At 40.3% G+C, this 22574-nt stretch overlaps 1 protein-coding gene across 1 annotated transcript in view; it reads right to left on the bottom strand.

The window, feature by feature from the left end:
- Positions 1 to 2177: 2177 nt before the first annotated feature.
- Positions 2178 to 22574, bottom strand: part of synrg (synergin, gamma) — a 43565-nt gene continuing 23168 nt past the window's right edge. Inside the window, exons 12-23 of the mRNA XM_042486978.1 lie at positions 21475 to 21720; positions 21251 to 21396; positions 19055 to 19179; positions 17207 to 17269; positions 13908 to 14870; positions 7515 to 8066; positions 5244 to 5407; positions 5027 to 5080; positions 3813 to 3909; positions 3351 to 3499; positions 2615 to 2725; positions 2178 to 2506 (exon numbers count right to left, since the gene is read on the bottom strand). Coding sequence (XP_042342912.1) covers positions 2462 to 2506; positions 2615 to 2725; positions 3351 to 3499; positions 3813 to 3909; positions 5027 to 5080; positions 5244 to 5407; positions 7515 to 8066; positions 13908 to 14870; positions 17207 to 17269; positions 19055 to 19179; positions 21251 to 21396; positions 21475 to 21720 — 2715 coding nt within the window. The 3' untranslated portion in view covers positions 2178 to 2461. The remainder of the gene's footprint in view (positions 2507 to 2614; positions 2726 to 3350; positions 3500 to 3812; positions 3910 to 5026; positions 5081 to 5243; positions 5408 to 7514; positions 8067 to 13907; positions 14871 to 17206; positions 17270 to 19054; positions 19180 to 21250; positions 21397 to 21474; positions 21721 to 22574) is intronic.

The following is a 22574-nucleotide window of genomic DNA, read 5'->3' as shown; positions in this document are numbered from 1 at the left end:
TGAAGCTGCTGCCGGATGCCCATTGCTGCCACCTGACCTGATGACAAGACAGCACTACTACAGCATCCCAAAATTATCAGTCCAACCGCAACAATGTGAGACTCTTACTGAATTTCACAAAATGACTTTTGGGTCTCTTTGTGCCAATAGATAGAAAAGAAATTTCACAGAATGTTTTGAAAGATTCACAGCACAAATTAAGCACCAGCAATGAAATTCTTATTTTGCAAATTTCCTTGAAAAACATCTACATCTATTTCCTTCACTACCTTTGGTTGAAAAACAAATCAGTAGCTCTTCACTAAAGGACAATGCAACAATCAGTGCTGTCTGCTGTAGCCAAAGCTGTTCTTTCACTTCATTATCCTCTGAGGGGATGCTATTCTCCACTTGGCTTTTATTCGTTCTTACTAGTGTGGCTCTGCCAAAAATGCAATTAAAAGATGGGTTATTAATCTCATGCTTGTGGCACAGAGACAAAATAAAACTGCATTAATTTCAGCCTGCCTCTCTGCACACCAGAGTGAGAGCTGAGAGAGTGTGTTTGTGCGTGCAGGTCTATTGTCAGCTGTACTCCCTGCTTATGACTAAGCCACATCTGCTCGCATCCGAGATGCCTCTCAGTCAGCCGTATCTTGCCTGGACCATCCATCTGTTTCTGGCTGAGCAGCAGAGGGAACGTGAGAAACAATCAGCACCACCATCCTGCTCTCTAAACCGCAGGGTCCGAGAATGCCATTAATGGCCCACGTCGATGAAAGCACAGCCACCGTAGGCAACGAGGTAGACATACAGCAATTCTGCACGTAGCGCCCCAGTCGGAGTGAATAACTGAACACTTTTCAAAAGCACCAATGGTTGTTAGATGGAATTGGCGAGGTGAGCAGTTACCTCAAGATAGAGGCGACAGAATAGAAAATGAAACCCTTCCAAGACGAAGTGACAACCTTTGTGACCTTGAAGAACCAATCCCAGAGAGCAAGAACCCGCCCTGAGGTGCCAAAGTGACCACTCTCCTCTCTCACTTATTTCAAGAGGGTACAATAATATCCTCAGACCTACTTTTTTGCTGTCATCCTTTCGTATAAAAGCTGGGAAAGTTTATTAAACCCCTCCTCTTCATGGTGATTATCCAGTCATAGCTTGGCAACCATAACTAGGCGTGTCAGGCCTGTCAACCCTTGGATTACTTCACACATTGAAGCGGTGCACACAAGTTTCCCATGAGAGACGACCAGCATGAAAAGACTTTGGATGGTGGTATCTTTTTTTTTTTTGCTTTATCAAAATCCGAAACACAAGGATCAAACATCTTAAGAATTTTTTTGACAGCATATTTTACTCACCTAAAGTCGGCTGCAATCATAAAAATATCTTGCTAACTACAGTAAAGATAGTAACTGATAGGTAATTCTGAAGCCAGCTTTTGAGTAACTTAGTACATTATTATGTGAAGTTGTAGGCTACATTAAATTGCAACAGCATATCCTCTATGTAGTATTTACGTACTGTGTTAAAACAGTTCCTGTCAGAGTTTTGGCTAATGTTAGCTCTTTGTCGCAATTTATTAAACTGAGTCCTCCAACCCATAGAGACACACAAGGCTGTATGTTAATACCTCAGAAAATCACCAACAAGAGCATTTTCCTAAATTAGCACCCCATCAGGGGACACAGAATATTTTGTGTAAGACCGTTAACGGTTGCACTTTAAATGTGTGGAATACGTGAAACGGTCACAGCTGTATCAAAACTATGTGGTTTGGTTTAGAAAAAAGATCATGGTTAGGCTTAAAATAAGCACATTTGTTATGTATCTTATGTGTCAAATGACACATGTTGAAACACTATGTTACATTATCAAATTCACTTCCTTGAGATTTAGTTTAACATGAGACACAGACGCCAGTCTCGTGGATGAAAGTCCATTGCTTGTTTGACCCATCCACATCCTCTTCCTTCCATCCTCAGCAGACTTTCTTGCTCTTTTGAATACTTATAAAATATGATTATGTTAGAACAGGATAACTGTTTTTTAATATTTTTTCTGGTCATACTTATGATGGAACTGCTTCTGTTAAGTCACTGAAGTTGAGTCCCTGCTTTACAAAGTCAAGCTGCTTTTGTCTACACTTGTGTCTGAAAGGAGTCATTACAAACATATGTGCCATGTGGTAACCAAAGTTTGACAGGCATGGCAGCAATCACTTAGAAGGGTGTGGTTTAACAACCAGTGGATTGTTCCACCTTTTAAAGTTTCTAAATGTGATTCTGGCTGATTCTCTCTGTTGCAGTGTGTGTCTGTACAGACAACTGTTGTTTGACTGTGAGAGAGGAGCAGTGGAGAGAAGTGAATCCTGTCACTTTGGCCCCCTACAGGGCTTGTGGGTAAGAGGAGAATAGGCCCCCCGAGGCCCCCAGTGGGAAAGAGCGAAATGAGATTTGGTTGACAGCTGAATGTCTCATACTCGTTTAAACAGACGTCCAATAGTGCTTTCTTCTTTGTTCTGCAAAACGTTTCAAAGTCAAAAAAATGTCAGTTGTTATTTGCTGTGTACGAATATTTATGTTAAAATGTATCCACCAACGTTTTTTCTGTGTGTGTTTGCACAAACCTTGCTGCGAGCATCGACGTTGAGCAGACACACCCCACAAGCCAACTCCTTGGCATTCTTGATGCCGTGCCTCAGAATACAGGAGGAGAAATCGAGGGAGCTTTCATCAGGCTAAACACACAAAAACACACACACACACACACACACACAAACAAATTTGACTTCCTGCCGCAGGGCAAAATGTAGTCATTTCTATTCCTATAATAACAGCACTGAGAACAAATCGTACAGTAAACATCTCTGAGCATCATCAACATTTTATAAAGACTCTGCTTGACTTCAGCTATGTGGAGTAAAAACAAACACAACCAGCATAAATATATTTCTTCTTTTTAAAAAAGCTACCTGCATGCTTCAATTAAACATTAGTTCCATTTTGTTGTCCCTCTTTCTCTCCCTCTTCGAGATACTGCTCTTGCTGTTGATGAGGACAGTCTTGTTTCTGCTTTACAGACGGCAGAAGACAGCTGGATAAATAAATCTATAAAGTCCTTGTCACCCGCTTTGATCTGAACACCAGCCTATCATCCCAACCAGCTCGATGACGCATTGAATTTAAGCTAATGGACTGACAACACTGGATTCACTAACATTTCATTATGTTATTGGCAGCCTTTTAATTGCAAACTGACGCGCAGTGTTCTATCATCATGTGTGTTACCTTAACACTTGACAGGTTAAAACATATCTGGATGATAATAGCAGCATATTTATATATATTTTTGGAGCATCTTACAGCAAGTTTGGCCAGCGACATGAAGCCCATGAGGTTATTCCACACACGGCTGATGTCCTTCAGAAGCTGCTGCAGCTTCTCGGAGCACACAGCTGTCGCCTTGATGCCCAGCTCAACACGCCTGGTGACGCGATACACTTCCACCACGCCTGTCAGAGAAAATACACAAAAACAAAAATCACAACAACACGTTTTGCTGTTCTTTCTGTTCCATTTTCAGGGAGTCGCACTTCAGTTCAGTTTCTTGCTGTAACATGCTTGCCACTCGTAGCTCATTAAAAGCAGAGAAACACAATAAGGGAGTGGGACCTGGCAGAGATAAGCCATCACACCTGAGCTTGTTTTAATCTTGTCCACTCTGTCCTTCAGAGGGTGTAAGGCCACACATGGGGTTCTTTAACAGCCTGACTTGTTTGTGGTGGTGTGTGAGCATGAGTGTGTGTGTGGTATGTGATTTCTCACCCAGCAGGTACTCCATGCCCTGAGCAGACTGGATGACCTCAGTGCAGACAGAGGAGCTGCTGATGCCGTTGAGGATGTTGTTGGCTTTGGTGATGACCTTCATGTGGGAGGACAGAAGACAGCGTTATGACACAGCATATAGTGAACACATGAACCCATTTTCTACCAAAATTAGTGCATGTATGCAGGTATTTTTAAAGCAGGAAAATGACTCTGCATCTGACGAGTATGCCTTTCTATTTTTTTTTGTGGTGTATCACATTCAGAGTCTTGGACAGGTCAGAAAACAAGTTACTGAGCACTAACAAGCAGCATGGCGGCCAGTGATAATGTTACTACTTTTCATATATGTTACCTTTTTGGTCTCTCTCTCAAAGTCACTGCAAGAACTGCTTGGACAGAGATGAATGGTATTTTGTAGCGGCCTGTCATTGCATAGTGCCGTCAAATGGGCTAAAATTAGCGTGTCCACCTGGGTGTCATATTTCCATCACTGCCGTTCAGTGCCAATTAAAGCTGAAGCTGTAAAATACCTGTGACTACTGCAAAGACATGCGTCACAGGACTGAGTGCTGTTTGTAACTTTCCTGTTAAAAATAAAAGCCGAATGCTAGTGGGGTTTTTTTGTTCAGTGGGAAAGGGGCTATACATACATTTTGGTCACAATTCTCAACTCAGCCTGTAAGTCTATGCTGTTTCTGACAGGTTCTCCTGAACAAATTAAAGTTTGATTTGACAAGGACTAGTTTTTGGCTATGAGAGACCTTTTCTGTGTTTGACATAATCAAGATAATTTGCATTTTTTCACATCTTTAAAAAAAAAAAGCCTCACACCCTGTCTCAGTTATTTCTGGAATATTTACTCATTACAATCTTTCAAAACGTGAAAGGCGATAAAGTGCATTTGAGTTATTTCAGTTAAATTCAAGTTCAAGTTTCCTTCTGACACACCTGTCAGACGTTCAGGTGTGCAGACTTTTTTCGATTTTTGACTCTTTAAAATGGCCTTAAAACGAAATTGTAGTGGTGTGCTTGCAGGGGGAAAGAAAATGATTTGTCCCAGAGCGTACCTAATAAGAAAAATGCCCTCAGGTTGAAAAACATTTCAGCGAGTTTTAGTTATCTTAATTATTCTACTACATTTGTATTGTCACTCTCACAATTAAGTCTCTCTGTGGGACAAGGTCAGACACAGGACGCAAACAAATACAAACCTCTAGAGCGCTTTCCAGACATCTTTGCCACTCGTACGCGTAACGCTCGCTCTCCTGCAACAACACAGCAAAAATTATCTCAAATGAACACAAAGGAAAGAGAACAGAAGGAAATGTCTGCATTTTGTTGCCTTTCACAGTCATGAGTATTGTGCTGAAATCTGGCGGGTGATAACAGCGTTAACATGCAGCGTGGTTAACACTGGACCCTCCTCACCTCCACCTCCCCAGTCAGGTCCTTGTATTTGTCCCTGATGACAGGCAGGGCAGGCTTCTCGCTCAGCGTGTTAGATCTGTCTCTGAAGGGCTGCTCAGGAGCCGGAGACGGGGGTGAACGCCCAATTTCCTTGTCGCCCAAACTGTGACTGCGTTTGTGGGAGCCTGAGGAAAGACAATGGAGAGAAGAGAGATTTAATATGTTAGTGAGAAGCACAAACATATATAAACTTTTATTTTGTTCCTCTATATCAGTTTAGTAATCCATGGCGATGACTCATTTTGAGATATGCACCTGTTTGTTTGCAATCATCATACTTTCATTCTGTTGCAGCTAATTCCTCTCGGACAAGGACCGCATGAGTAAATACTTAATTTACGACAAACAATAATTACGTACAAAACAGAGGCACAAATATGCAGGTATGAATTATTCATAGGGACTCACAGGCGGACAAATCCTGGCAGGGTACAACAACAAACATAGACTATGCCAGTGGGGCTGGCAGTTAGTGTGTGCATGTGTGTGGTTTGTCCAGACACAGGTAATCTACCCCCCCTCCACCACCACCCACAGAGACATGCGTCATCCTCCCCACCACCCACAAATCCCACTATGATCAGATTACTGTTCCACTGGGCGCAGAAGAGAAGGTAAAGCCTTCTTTCTCACACAAATTAAATCCAGCACTGGGAGATAAATCTACGGGGCAAATGGGCGTTTATCACAGCCCAGGAAAGGCTGATAAATTATTCGTGGAACATGACACCTGCAAACAGCAGTTAAAAAACGAACAGCCTTTCAGTGGATACGGTTAATTTGTGCTCATGGATTTGTCGGCCTCTGCTAATCCATCTCACCAGTCGCTACCATTAGAGCAGAGCTGTCATCTCAACACTGCCATCTAATGTGTGACAGCTTTATTACAGATCTGATGAGCCCAACATGGGGGATGGGGAGGGAGGAGATGCCTGAAGAGTGTTGTTGCGCCATTTTAGGGCTGAGGGCTTTGAGTCAGCCAGTAGAGTCATAGTGTAAATGAAGTGCATGTAATCTTTTTAGTCACTATTTTAACATTTCCATCACATTATTGAGCTGAAACTAATAAGTGAATCAAGTGATTTACAGAAAATTAGCTGGTAAGCAAAAATGCACACATTCACTTGTTCAAGCTTCTCAATTGTGCACATATGCATATGCTGCTTTTCTCTGTTTAATATTCAGATTGGTTTTATAAACCATTTTAAGGACATTATTTTGGGTTCTGATTGACTATGAAGCATTTTTCGGTATGTTATATATACACCAATCAACCACAACATTAAAAAAAAAAAAACGCTATAACAATGATTACCTTGTTACAATGCAATGATCTGCTGGGAAACCTTGGGTGCTGGCATTCATGTGGATGCCGCTTGACATTTACTATCCACCCAGACACCGTAGGAGACCAAGTACACTGCCTCACAGGCGGCAGTGGCCCCCCAAGCAGGAAAATGAACCATACAATACCACAAAAAATGCTCAGGAAAGCTCAGAGGAATGTGACAAAGAGCTCTGGGTGTCAATTTAAGCATCCATGTAAGGTTCCCGTACCCCAGAGGTCCTGTGTCCATGCTTGACAAGTCAGAGCCGAGTCTAATCCCCGGTGGGGTCTCTCACACGCTGGGGCATGGACACAAGATCTCAGGGGGGTCCTGTGGTGTCTGGCATCAATGGACTGGCAGTGGATCCTTTATGTTCTGTGAGTTGCGAGGTAGGGAACTGGCATGTCCCATCGATGCTCAATTGGATTGGGATCTGGGTAATTCCGAGGCCAGGTTGACCTTGAGCTCTTAGTCACATTCCTTAGGTCATTCCTGAGCAGTTTTTGCTGTGTGGCATGGTGCACTGTCTGGCTGAAAGGGTTACTGCCAACAGGTAGTGCTGTTGCATTGAGGAGGTGAACTAAGTCTGGTGACATCCACATGAACAAAGGTTTCCTAGCAGAAAATTGCATTGTAACAATATGATCAGTGTTTTTCACTACACCTGTCAGTTGTTTTAATCTTGTGACTGATCAGTGTACATTCTTAACAACTAATTTAGGGCTGTAACTAATGACTGTTTTCTTTATCAATAAATGTGCTAATAATTTTCTTGTTGATTAATTGGTTTACAAAACGTCAAAGTAAAAACTGCCAATCAAATGTTCTCAGAGTCGAAATTGCACATAGATAAATCAGTGAAACAAATTGTTATACTGGGTTCAAAATGATGATTTTGACTCACCTTGAACAGATAAGTCAAAGGTCGCCAGTTCGTTCTTGATCATCTCCTCACTGGACTTGACTTTGGTCTGAGCACTGGCTTTGAGGAAGTCGGACTTGCCAAACTTAGGTTTGTCCCCCTGGAAGGCTCCAAACTCATCAGATGGCTCACTTTGGTTTCCCTCTGAGCCAGGTTCAGCAGTGGCGGGGGGCGAGTCTGACTTTTCAGAAACAGTACTTGCAAAGTCCCCAAAGTCGTCCTCATCATCGACACCTCCCTGTTCGCCAGAGCCAAAATCAGCAAAGGCTTCAAACTTGTTATCTGTGGATGAGCCATCCTCAGTGGGGAAGGTGGTGCTGATCTTTGCTACGGAGCTGCCTGTGATGTTCTCTGTGCTGCCAAAGGTCAGCTCCTTCCTCTGTGCTGGCGCTAAAGATGGAAGGGAAGCTCCTTCAAAGCCCTGTGACTTTCTGACCTCGCCGGGCAGACATTCCTCACGGTCTGACCAGTCATAGCTGGCAAGGGTGCTGAGGGCCGATGTCCCGAAGGGGTCAAATTTCATGTCGTCTCCTTCTGTAATGACAACACAGACATACCAATGGTTCCTAGGAATGGCACATATGCTGTCAGGATAGGAGGTACATTAATGGGTCTGAAGACAGACTGAGATTTTGGTTATAGTATCACCAAGTTAGTTCTCTATAGTTCAAGGTTGTTGTTTTTTTTCAGATGACAAAAACTTAAGATTTGTAAATTTTGTGAATCTTTGAACTTCATCTCACCTAAATCCCAAAGCATATTCCCTGATTTCCCTCTGGTGTTGTCTAGCAGGTAGTTATAGTTTTTTTGCAAAGGTTTTGATCTGTGACATTTCTGCCTCCGTCCAATTAAATAGGGGTCAATGTAATTTTTTTTGTAGTTTGCAATGAATTAAAAATTGAACTTAAAAACAAAAAGAAATAAAAAGAAGTCTCTCTTACTAAAAGCAATGTCACAGGTTACACAGGATAATCCACACACCTTACTGTGGACAGTTTCATTGGAGAAATGTTCAAAGAAATAATTCTAATGAAGACACTGTGAATTATCTGGAGTAACCAGAGCATTGCTTTTGGAATTTTTCAATCTCTTGAGCACAACAAACAGAAGTCCATTCACCTTCATTGTACTGGAAAAGAGGGCACAATCTTAACATGTACAGATAAAGCCTGAGCTACCTACATTAAAATTAAAGGCCACCTACAGGTGAGAAAACATATTGTTTTGTTATTAAGAGGAACCAACCCTCTTTACTAGCATCCTGTTTAGCATCAGCTATGCTATACTGCATATAAAATAGTGATAAGAATGAGATATGTTGTTAAAACGCCCCCGCCCAAGTAGTCTGATTTAAAGACCTGCTACCAAACTGTAACTCTGATGTGCAATATCACACAGGCAACACCATCTGCACATATGAACAATTACTCCTGTAACCCAACCAAAAGATTTGCAGCCAAACCTGAAACTGCATATCCTATAATAACCATGTGCTGCTGAAATAATTACGATAGGCAGCACATTTGATCATTTTGGGATATTTCACACATGTACAAACAATTTCAGTTCATAAAATTTTTTTGTTAACTCTCATTATATTGAGCAGCACATCTCCACAGTTAACGTGCCTTTTAAAAACACTCTTAGTTGAAGCTTATATTTTCTAGCTGGCATATAAGATCTGACATGAAGTCAGCAGTCAGAAATAAAAAAAATATATAAAAAAGTAACTACAAGTAGTTACAAGTAGATTAAATTATAATTATTTTAACTTTATCTCAATGTATTTATCATTCAACACCCGGAAACTGAACCCGTAAGTAAAATTAAAATAAAATACCACCCACTAATATCCTCTTTTGCCCCATAGTCTACATGTTTAAGATGTGAAAATAAATTCTGCAACACATAGGCAATCACATACATCCTTATTCAGCTCACTTTTGATGCTCTCTTCTTCATTATACTAGTGTCTGACTAATTATTGTTGTAACAATAACACGTTCGCTCAGCCACATTTTTGAGTTTTGTAAATATCCTCTTGCAAACAGTAAACAAGTTGTTTTGATGTCTGAGCTGAATCATGTTTATGAGAAGAAAATAACTGCCATCATTTGACTGAAACATAATGAATACTAACACAGCCTCTCAGCAATGGATGATTCCCACCTCTCTGGCTAACAGCTGCTGTTCTCATCAGTGACAAACAGCTTTCCTAACAATAATCAGAGCTGATCTCTTTAAATGCAACCTGAAGGATTTCGTCTCAAGGCTCACACAACATCAATAAAAGATCTTTCCTGTCACTACGTCTGGTCTGTTTGTGTTGTGATCAGTTTGTTTATGACTGATACTAACTGACACAGCTTGCACACATTTGTAAACACTTTAGTATTCAGGTCTATCTCACACACACACACACACACACACACACTCACAAACACACAAATCGACTTTGTTGAACCCTTCCTATTTTGCATGACAGCACCCTCAAATACAAAAAGCAATTTGTGAAATTGACAAGGACCTAGCGCTGTAAGCCTTCTGTCATTAGATCACTTTACGTCTTGTCAAGAAAAGGAAAGGAGAAAATAAGACGGTACGCATTTCAGCAATACCAACAGTAATATTTATTACGACAACATGAGTAGAGAGAAAGAGAGAAAGGTCACAAAGTACTGTGAAAGAGGTCTATCATTACAAGAGGTTTGTCAAACTAACACTTGTAAAATTAGATTTTCAGTCATTTAGAATACAAGGGCATGCAGAGTTAGGAGAAAAAGGAAGAAAACAAACAGCGAAGGTGAAACAAAGAGAATCCTAGGATAAAGAAGCAGGAACCAGAATGAGAAGGCACATTCACAGACTAAAATCAGTAATTCTGGGGGAGATGACAAACTCTGTTTTACTATTAGGACGTAAAGCAACAGGTGTTTTGGAAAAAAGTACAGAACACTTGAAGAGCCAGGTTGAAAATATATTCAAAGAACAAGCTCAAGGCAGGAAGCATTAACCCTTTGAGGACCTGAGGGGAAAAATTGATAGAGCATCCCAAAAATCAATGCTTGTTTGAAAAGGCTGTAAACAAAATGCACGTTGGGAGCATTGAGGACTTAAAAGCCACAGTTTAAGAGGCTGTTATCTTTATACATTTGAAATTATGGACAAAGATTTTAGTCCTGCTTTTCATTCTAGCAGCAAAATAAAAGGGGATGATCACAACATCTGCAATTATCTGCATGTCAAAATGTGACGTGATCTTATTCAAGCACTCAAAGGGTTACAGAAAAACAAAGAGGGCCATCCTTACACCTGGCATTCCAGAGAGGACCTTAATTACATCCAATCATAGATGCAGAAACAGATTTAAAGAGACAGTATCCTTTTTCTCTTGCTACAGTGATTGTTTGTCAAAGCAGGCTAATGTGCACAAACTATTATGATCCCCTAAATAATAGTACATCATCATTACTCAAGACAACAATGTTTAGTTTGGAATGTTAACCTAAAATATTGTTATCTTACTAAATACTGTAGGCTACATTTAATTTACATAGTTGGCAAATCACAACGAGATCAAGGAGTCTTTCATAATAAGAGCTGTATTCCTGTAATAAAAATACACTATTAAATCTCTATGTATACACTTTTTTTCCCTCTGATAAAAACAACTTGCTATACTGTTATGCATAAAATGGTATCTTGTCTGATGTTCTTGTCAATTTCACAAATTGAAAAGGCAGGCACACTGCAGCAAAAAGCAAGGCAGGAAGGGTAATACTAACGTCATTATGTTCTCAGAGAGCCAGACCGTAGAGCCACACATGATAATTCATGCTGCAATTTCACAGATAACGGTAAAAAAATAAATAAATAAAAATAAAATCAGATTCCTCAATAGGAACCTCACAAAAGAAATACTGTCTCTTTAAGAGTGTGTACATGTCCAGAAATACAGTGCAAAGCATGGTGAGGTGCTCAAACTGCTTGGCCTGCTACACTTAAAAAACAGTCCCAGAGCTCTCCGAGAACAACATCAGATAAATAAGGGTGAATTTGGAGCAGCTGTTACAGTGGAGTAAAAGATCCTTAGGAATGTATTGATGTTAAACTGGGTACTGTTATTATCAGCAGTAGCCTTACTGTTTTTGCTGCAGCTCCATGGACTGTTTGTTTGAACACATTAGCTGTCAATACAGAGAGGGGCCGGATTTCGTTCAACCACTGTACATAAATTGAAATAAGGCAATGGGGATGTTTACATTTGTGATATCTTCTGATCAAGAAGAGGAATTAATAATGCCTATGACGAAATGATATGACATACATGTTGTTTAATTAACTAGTATGTGGAAATACTTAAAAGAACAGTGTGCAAGATTTGGGGGATTTACTGGCAACCAGCAGAAACGTCTCCCGGTTAGAATGCCTTCAGTGTTTATTGTTTAGGGGGTTTTACGGAGAGCTGAAGAGAGACAGGCTGCTAACTTAGCAGCTGATAACGTGAGCTCACTTTTTCTCCCAAATAACATAAGATCCAGATGTTAAGGAAGTTTTCGCTGGGAGCTGAATTATTTAAAGAGGTCTCTTCCACTCCAAAACTACCTGATCTAGAGATTTAAACCAGTAAAAACACAGAATGCTTGTGTTTATATGTCAGCCACCGTTGCTAGCTACGGTGGCTGACATATAAACGCAAATGGCCCTATCAAGAGCCAGTATATCCTTTGTCCATTCAGGGCTACTGTAGAAACATGGTGGTGCAACCTAGCGTCTGCAAAATAAATGGCTCATGTTCTTGTAACAAAACACAATTCTTATTTTCAAGTGATTATAGATTATAAACTAAAGAAAACATATTGTTTATAATAAATTCCATTTCTGCCAATATATCCCCCTAAATCCTATGCACTGGACCTTAAAAGCTTAGAAACAACTGCTGTCCATGTACAAAGTTGAATGCATGATGCATAACTGATGTCAGGTGAAGACCTTGTCAACTTATACATCGCTCTAAAACCCCAGAAATGCCTTCATAAAAGTTTTAAAAAATGTAAATCACAAATATTTTGAGTTGCAAGGCTTTCATCTGACAACAATTACATGCCGCCTCAGGTTACATTAAGAATTGATCTTGAATATTTTCTATGAAACATGAGCCATGACATGGAAGGTGATATGCTCGATGAATAAATGATGAGAACTGGAGAGAGGAGGAGAGAGCACGGTCTGACATGAACATTACCTGATTATTACCAAAACTGGGTCCATTTTCTTTGAATAAATGACCCGACAACAACAAGTTTTATGTAAACTTTAACTCCAATTTCATGGATGTGAGGTAGGGGAGGAAAAGCCAACATACTTTTATTATCTCAGAATTAGAGGGCCACTTGATCCAAGTAATACTGCATGGTAAGCCTGAAATACTGCAGGATAACACAGTAGCCGACAGACAAAAAGACGCAAAAAGCACACACTCCCACTCAAACACTCTGGCCTAAAAATTGTATTGCAGCTGCTTTGTGACACAAATTCATTGTTGCCCTATTTCAAAATCGCTTGTTTTCTGTTCCCTATTTATGGAAACAATTCATTCTCAGCTAATCAAAATCATATTATGCACTCAGCACAAACCAAATGTCAACAGTTAAAAGGTGAATGATGGCTTACAGATGATGCCTTTGGTAAGCTGCAGCCTATTGTGCAAAACCTGTGATTAGAACAAACAAGAGGATCGTCACCCTAACACCCTCCTGCACTCGTCTGTATTCAATTCAACCTCTCTGTTTGCGTTGCACGACACGTCAACAACATAAACACACGGCGTTTAGCCTGTGGAGACAAAAGGTACACTGAAGGGAGGTGTCTGCCGCTGCAGCGTGGACACAACAAACAGAAAGCTTATCCGAGTCACACAGACAGCAGCCGGGGACCTCGTCTAGGAACTATGACTGCCAACACATCAAAACCAGGCACTCGTCATTTGTGAATAAATAGAGATATTGGCTCAGACCTTCTGTCATTACAATTACAATATATAAATGGAGGGAGGAAGGAGTATGGAAATAAAAAAAGAAAGGACTATGGATTCAAATAAATATATAAATATATAAATAAATAAGATGAGATGAATGATGAAATGTAGTATGACCGATATGATCCATCTAGTCTGATATGTTATTTATGTAGTGTTATGTCTGTCTTCAGTATTTGAGCATATTCAATTCAAATAGGACCTCATGACTTGCCCTTTGACCTCCTGTCAGGTGCTCACAAGTGGGCACTGAGGAGAAGAGGCCACTGCTGGCCTTGGAATTAATACTATGTGTGGCTGGGTGGGTCCTCACCAGAGCAATCGCACTAGTTCCTCACCTGTAGCGGGGGGCTGGTGGGCCGAGAGACCCGGCAAATCCAGAGAGCTGTCCGACATCACATGTTTCAGGTCCCCGCCCATGTCCGAGAGCTTCATGTCCAGTTGTACTGAGAGTGCGTCCTCGGAGTCGTCCTTTCCTACGCTGCTCCCCCCAATGGACGGGAGGTCGAGGGACTTGACAGAGGCAGAGTCCTCTTTGGCCTGTTTGAAAGCGGCCACCTTGTCCACCAGAGTCTTTTCTGAAGCCCCGAGCGCTGTGCAGAACTTCGAGGACTGAAAGTCGGCAAAGTCATCTGTATCGCTTTTGAGTGAAGAGAAGGAACCGCCGCCACTCTCCTTAGTGTCATCATAGGCCAGACCTCCCTCGAGAGAAAGCTGTTTGAATACATCGTACTTGTCTGAGCTCTGCTGGGGCCGCTGCTGAGTGGAGGTCTCCCCTTGGACCCCCACGCTGCTGCTCTCACCTTTGGGCTCCCCGCCAGAACTGCCAAACGCCATGAAGTCTGCAAAGTCGTCCTGAGGCGCTGCTACAGCTCCTCCTGCTGCTGAAGCTTGAGCAGCATCAGAGGACGAGCCAAAGAGGGCAAAATCACCAAAATCATCTGCACTGCCCCCTGGAGGTTTGGCTCCACCTGGTAGGAGCACCAGAGAGGGGGGCACAGACACAGAGGGGAATGTGCTGGGTTTTGTCTCAGTGGGGGCAGGAACAGAGGGAGCTATAGAAGAGAAAAGGTCCAGGTCGGCCATGTTGAGAGGATTTTTGGGCTGAGAAAGAGACACTGCTGGCTGTTGCTGCTGCTGCGGTAGTTGTTGTAGAGACTGAGAGGTTGGGAAAGTAGAAGGGAAGGTAGGTTGAAAGATCTTGGCCTGGTCTGAGGGGTCTAATGGAGAGACGCTGTCGGCGGTTTTAAAGTCTGTGAAGCCATCATCAGCGCTGACAGACTTGAAATCTGCAAATCCTTCTGCAAATCAAAGAGAGAACAACTTAAGATCATTAAAACATCATGACAGAAAGGCAAAATGGGAAACTGACAGCTGTACCAGCCACGAATCTGTCATTTTACAATCCTAAAAGAAAGGAAGCTGCTGGATTAGTTATGGCCTTGTCGTTTTGTGAATGTTTGTGGTAAACTTCCAGCCCTCTGATGAACAGTGGGCTTCGGAGAGTCCAATCAACAGCACACATCACTGCACAAAAAGCTACACTAAGATTCTGCAATACCATGCAATGAACTGTTCGCACTGGTACAGAACATGATGAAGCAATTCTGCAAAAAAAGGGTCCATCTTAACAAGTTACTTTGTCTCCTTTAGTATGAAAATCCCTCAACTTTCTATTTGAAATTTTTCCCTGTAATGTAATAGGGGTCAACCTGCTGCCAAAGCTATTACAGCATTTCAGGCTGGCTTTTCAGAAACAAGTTTCAAGTATATTTTAAAATTAGGGAGAATAAAGCCTGTTTTACAGTAGAGCGCTCCACACTTTTGATGAATTAGACAGTCGCACATCCTTGTCAATATATGCTCCAGCGAAAGGTTTTATGTCATCCACATTTAAACAAAGACCACCTGCGGTTTTTTAACCATTTTCACCTATTCCTGCTGCGTTCATTGAAGCATCTTCTGCACAGATAGCTATCTAAACTCACACAAACATCCTGCATACGCGTTTTTAACTTATTAACCATACTATTTACATTGACTGATCAGCTCCCAGTCTGTCTGTGAGCAGCAGATTCCACTAACTTTGTATGGAGGGGTGAAAATAAAATAAATTAATCAATAAATACAAACACTAATGATTTCTTTCCCTCAGCTGGCATGAAAAATATTTTGGTTTAGTAAATGTCTGCTGTCAGTCAGCCTGGTAAAGGCAGTTTGGCTGGCCTCTATCCTCTCAGCTCCCCAGGAGCTGCTGCGGAGAGGTGGCCACTTCTGTTGAATGAAGGTCAGAGTCGGTCAGGATTAAAAAATACTATCCCATGTCTATTATCTCTCACTACCACTCACATTGTGCAACAAACTATAACACTGTCCTCAAAATAACAAAATGATCTAGGTGCACAACATATAAGAAAAGTATAGCGAACACCTCTTTCTGTCAAAGATGCATCATATCTGTCGAGCAACACTCTTCAAAAGTGTCAGGCGTCCTACCATAAATCAGTCTTAAGGGTGACACTGTAGTCTATAACTATCAGAACAAGTGAAAATTACATTTCCAGTTAATTACATTTGAGTAGCTTTGCTTTGTTTTGTAACAGTTCTGATATTTCCTTAGATTTCAAAATGGTTTGGAGAAGACAGGTTTGAATTTACAATCTTGGAAACCACTGTTAATTTTGGTTTGGTAGGTAAATATCCAGGGTAAATATGAAAGCAAAACACTAAAATTAATTTAATATTAGTATTTATACTGAATAGTTAAGTTTATGTAAAACAGAAGGTGTGAGATTATGTGATAAACTGTAACTGAGTATGTTAAAAATAAATATTTTCTAGTTTGCTTATGTTGATTAGGATTTTATTATACAGTCTGTATACAGTGGATTGTTTTGCATTTTTGCTGACAATTTTTAAAATTTGATAAAAACTGAAATTACGAGTTAAGATGGTTGTTTTTTGCATTGACTAAACTCTAAATATGCTATTAAAAGAGCAGCAGAAATATTTTTGGAACAGAATCTTTTTGTCTCAAATCTTTTGAAACAAGTTTCTTGTATAAACCACAAAGAAAGAAGTCAGAATGCATTCCTGTGTTTAAACAGTTGTTACTCCACTGAGGTATAATATATGCATGGACTGAAACAGAGAATCTGTTCACACTGCTGGTGTACGCGAGAAAAGAGGTAACTAATGGGCTCATTAAGGAGATGGAGCCTGACAATGCCAAGAAAAGGTCACCGCAAAGTATGACTTACTGGAGTTGTAAGAGCTGTCCCCATCGCAAACTGTTCTAATGAAACAGGGACGGGAAACACACTGATATCAACACTGCAGGCTTACAAAACAAGATACAGTATAACAAAAATGCCATTAAAATATGGAATTGTAGTGATCTGACAACTTCACAGAATCAGAATCACCTTTATTGGCCAAGTATGTGTATATATACAAGGAAGTATATCCGAGTAAAAACACAATATTAAATCACATGAGGGACCATCTCAGAGAATAAGGCCTAAGGGATTTGTCTCACGTATACCCATAAATGGAAAAAAAAAAAAAGGCATTTGCAAATTTGGTGGTTTTCTGGAGACAGGGAGAGACTGTAAGAAATGGTGACTGAGTTTCTTACCAACTGGTTTCTTGTCAGCAGGTTGCTCAAGCTGTCTGAAGACACTGTATTTGTCTCCAATATCTGGATTAAAGCAAATAAAAAGAAAGGGGTGAAGTATGAGCAAAAAAAGTATTTATGAAGTGAGCAGTTGCTGCCTTAAAGCTGTAGTTGGCAACTTTTTTTTTTTTAAACCTTTTTGTAGAGACATAATCTTTGTGGAAAATCATATTCATCTGCCTTCTTAATTGCCTTCTTGCACTTCTAGAAGCCTCCAACAAACATTACACATGTCAATCACTGAGCATGAACTACAGTTTAACTGTCAAACTAGGCAGGGCTGATCAAATATGAATAAAGACTCTGTTACTGCACTGCCCAATTTTCATCTCAAATTTTTTTACATACATATTTTAGTATACTGTTCAGCTGTAATAGTTGCTCCAGCCAGTGGGCGGTGCTTGGCACTTATGTCAAATGTATCCAACATAACGGTGGGGTCACAACCTTGTTTGGCAGTTTAACCACAGTTCACGAGCAGAGATTGACATGATTAACAGCTGCATTACAGACTCCATGGCTCTGATTGGTTGTTTTTGGTGCACACAGAAGATTTTAATAAATGCCATTAGAAGTAGTTGTGACAGCTAAGTACACACATACACATTCATTGTCTCAAGGCCCACCCTCTACAACTTGGGAGTTGGCAAGTTCACCCAAGAGCAGCAAGTGCAAGGGCAATCTCTCCCCAGCAGGTCAGTCAAAGTTTTAGTTAACAGCCCTCATGGGTGCTTTTCTTTTTGATGTAAAAGGATTGTGCCGCCTATAAGGCTCGGACCATAGCATATAGCATAGCATATATTCCCTGTGGTTCCTTATTGGGAGCGGAGACAGGATCGGCAGGCGAGAAATCCTAGCCAGGTGTCCTTAATGTGACCTGATTTTTCTGACCTGTTAACTTCTGCGTGACAATCTGTAAGTACATAAGAGGATGAAACTAAGAACTAACTAACTATACTGGCTTTTGGGAAATACATTGTTTGGTGGGAAACTTTCTTTTGTGATGAACTGAAGGAACTGTGAACAAGTGACTGTGCTTCAAATCCTGCGGGTACTGGGTAAACTGGAACAAAGTTTTTTGTGGATTGTACATTTGATCTGTGCAGCCTTGGATGAACTGATTATTTGAGTGTTGATATATTTGTTGTTACATTCAGAGATGTGGTCTTGTGATTTTTTCAAGAGGGTGGAATTCAACCAGTAACATTGCAATTTTTAAATGGTTCCTGTGACTCATATTGTGTATTTTACATATCCCTTTTGTGGGGTTTGACTCGACTTTAACAACTATTAAATTGCTGTCAGGCATCAAACCCCAGCAACCTTAAGTCAAACCGTTTAACAGTAGGAAGGGGAGGAGAGGCATGATTTTTTTCACAGATTATGTCTGATCTACTTGTTTTAGAATATAGTGACAGTTTTAGCAAGCATGATACGAAGTTATTTTCCGAGAAGTTACTTACTGTAGCTTTAATGCAGTTTGCTATGGCAAACTGGTACTCTATATTTTGTTAAAGGACCAGTGAGTTTATAAGTGGTTAAAAAAATCCCATGAAACTGATTGTGCCCCCAGTTGAGCTGCTCTTGAAATCATTTCCTCTGCATTGTAATTTAAGTAGTCTTAAAGTTGCAGTAGGTGATGCCCAGGTAATGAAGTAATACAAATGCTAGATGGAGGTGGATAGAAATGGATAATAAGTCATTACCTAACCTATTTTATTTTTCTGCTCAAGGTTTACTTGGCTGTATCATTTCATGGAAAGCATAAAATATTTCTAACATGCACCAAATGTGACATACTGAAGGTACCTGAGGCAGGGGGTGTAGGCTCTGCAGGTTGATCCACAGACAGCTGCTTGAAGACAGCGTACTTATCAGAGGATGTGACGGCGACGGACGAGGAACCAGACACTGGAGTCAGCATGGCAGGTGCACTGCAGGGACACAATAGCTATAGTCAGACATCAGAAAGAGTGAGGTTCAATAGCTAAGTTTAATCCCCATAAGCTGATTGAGCATTTGCCCGGGGCTCAAAAAGTTTGGTGAGTGTTTGTTAAAAGCTTTTTCACTTAGCATCGTACCATTACGGTGATAGTGATGCTAATGGAAGCTGAGGGTAAGTGTAGGGCTGAAACAAACTATTATTTTCAAACTATTATTTTCATTGTAGGTTAATAAGTAAATTAATTTCTTAATAAATGAAATGGTTGTTGTTGGGTTTTTTTTTATAAATGATATGCTCAAATGTCTTGTTTTTGTCCACAACCCAAATATGCTTTACTATCAAAGAGAAGTAAAGAAACCAGAAAATATTCACATTTAAGAAGCTGTAAATAAGGAAAGTTTCACTTTTTTTTCTTTGAAGAAAAACTGATCACAAGTTTATTAAATTGGCTGGCAATTAATTTAACAGTTGCTTTACTTGAGTATACAGAACATAAATACACACTTCAGAAGACTGCCACAAATATAGTGCATATCAGTCACTGGCAATCACCATGTCTGTTAGTTTTCCTGAAGTCTTGTCCAGTTATCAGTGCAGTCTGTTTATGTTTCTCATCAAACATCTGAGCCTCTCTGAAGTTATGTAGCCATATTACATTCAGGCCAATAAAAATCAGTTCTTGCAATTGTGCTTTTTTTTAATTCAAAATCCATTTCATGTCTAGTGAAAGTCTATTACTTGTACCTTGCCTTAACCCAAGTTAACATTAAAGAACTGCTTGACATTTTGAGAAATGCCCTTATTTGTTTTTTTGTTCAAAGTTTGAAGAGTTGACTGATACCACTCACACACCTGTCAAATATAAAATTAAACAGGAAGTTACAGCAGTCAGTTAGTTTGGCTCAGCAAAATGCTGGAAATAGGGGAAAAAACATCTGTCCACCAGCACCTCTGAAGCTTTCTAATCAACTTGTTATATATAGTTTGTTAAATGTGTACAAAAATGCCATTTCACTTGGCAGTTATGTAATCCAGATCATAACACCCCATATAACCACAAATTATTGTTTTCACTCTCTGTTTTTATTTGAGTTTTTTATTTAAGTGAATGTTGATTCTGTATGTATGTATCTCATGCAAATTAAATAATAATAACAATTACTGTCATGTTATGATACCACTGTGACAGAAAAAAAGGCTGAGCATGTGTAAATATTTCACTTTACAATGCATTTAGAAATTTCATTCAACTCACTTTCCAGTGAATATTAGTTTTCTCTGTCCTTTTCTCTGCAATACATCTGACAGTAAGTTATGCCTGCCAGTTCAGGCTGGTGAACCAACACAAGATTTTCAACCTCTCATTTAATTAGACAGCAATTTCAGGCTGTGGGGAAGACTCCTTACATTGCTGAAACAGTAAGGAGCGGATGTTTTCAGGGGAGAAATAGGAGGAATTATAAAACACGTCTGCCACTTAGATGTGAGATACTTTAGTTCTGCTTTCTCTTTGTTTTTCAACGCATAATTACCTTTCAGCTTTCTCTCCATGAAAGGACAGTCTCTCCATATGGGCTTGGAGAGTAATATAAAGAAATGAGCTTATCTACTGTCCACTGAAATGAATTCATTAAGAGATGACCCAAACTCATTGCTATTCCATGAAGGTTATTACAAGATATTAACACAGTGTGTCCTACTGTGTGGTTTCCAAGATAGACGACACTAGACACAAATATTATGCAGAATAGCTTAGCTAGAAATAACCATGGAGGGCAGAGTATTAGACCTTCATCTCTACAAGTAATCATATCTTTTCTTCAGAAAAAAACAGAACTAGTTAGAGCACCAAAAGAGACAGAAATAATGAGGGAAACTGAAGATATACAGTATATTTCCTGTAATGTAACCTCAGCATTCACATGGTGAAAATCACCAACTGCAACTTTCAGCTTTTTAAGATGTATGTACGAGATAGAATTAAATTTAATTTTGCAAAAATCAAATTAAAAAAATTATGAATTGTGCGGCCTACTCTCCACTGCACTCACAGTCATTACCTGTTTTGGTTCTGAGGTGTGATGGTGGTGGAAAAGCTTCCACCGGACTCCCCCTGGAACTCAGTGAAGGCCTGGTCTACCGCGCCTGCCTTTGGGGCCTCCTGGAAGTCCTGGAAGTCATCGTCATCACCTTTGGTCCCCTGAGCCTACAACATGTTAGTGAGTGAGATGTGAATTATGATCAGCTAAAAGATAATGCAGATCCAAAGAGATGGTCTTACTACCTGTGCAGGAGGGAATGTGGCAATGAAGTTGGTGTTTGTGGGTGCTTGAGTCGGTGCTGGGGGTGTCATGGTCATGACAGGTGGTGCTGGCGTGGGCATTGGCATGGAAACCGGGGGCTTGGTCATCATGGGCTGCTGGTGCTGGGGCATGACGGGGGCCATGGCCATAGCCAGGGCCGGCAGGTTGGGCACTGGTGGAGATGGGAACTGACTGAGGATTTCCACATTCATTGCTGGGAGGCCACTCTGAAACAAAGGAAACAGGTTTAAAGCAACATTTCCAACCAGGGGCCATCAGCTAGATTTAGACCAATCTTTTTTACCAGACGCTGCAGAGGGCTGGACTAAAACAATATGTTAAATAAGAGGGTGTAGGGAAAAAAAGTTAAATAAGAGATTATGTGTTTGTTTACATTCTTACATAAAGGTATGGCCCGAGCAGTATCCCATTTATAATAGACGGGGATTCGTTTCAGTTTCAATTATCCAATCTGCACCACCCAATCAGCAAATTTTGGATTAATCAACCACCCAAAATCTACCCAACCTGCAAACTGCCAACTTTATACATTATAATAGTACAATTACAGCCAGGACTGAGAATAGAGACATTCACAGAGTAATAGGGTCTCAATAGACAGAGTTCCACTGACAAAACTGGAGTATTCGAAGAGTTGGGAAGGAAAACAGGCTGTACAGAGACAGACTAAGAACTCCAGAATGTGTGTGTATGTATGAGGGAGGAAAAGTGACAGAGAGAGGGAGAGAGAAGGTAAAATGCTGGACCAAGTTTTTTATAACTCAGGACACACTTTTTGACATTTTATGTATTGATATTTTTCTGGTAAGCTTAAAAGCCACATCACTATTGCTGACGGATGCATTTGTAACATCGTTCGTAACAATAATAGATGGGTGGTTACATCCTTCCTAATAAAATCCTTTCTATCTCAAGAGTTTAGGGGGTTGTTTCAACATATGAAGAAAAAATTCTAGATATCCTAAATATTGGAATGCATTTTTTATTATTCCGCAGACTGAATGGAATGCTTTCAGACCAACCTTACAAACTGGAAATTCAAACATAACATGCATCAATC

The sequence above is a fragment of the Plectropomus leopardus genome, chromosome 5, assembly GCF_008729295.1.
Source record: "Plectropomus leopardus isolate mb chromosome 5, YSFRI_Pleo_2.0, whole genome shotgun sequence".
Classification (NCBI taxonomy): Eukaryota; Metazoa; Chordata; class Actinopteri; order Perciformes; family Serranidae; genus Plectropomus; species Plectropomus leopardus.
Note: the sequence above shows the minus strand (reverse complement) of the source record. Positions and strands in the feature narration are given on the sequence as shown.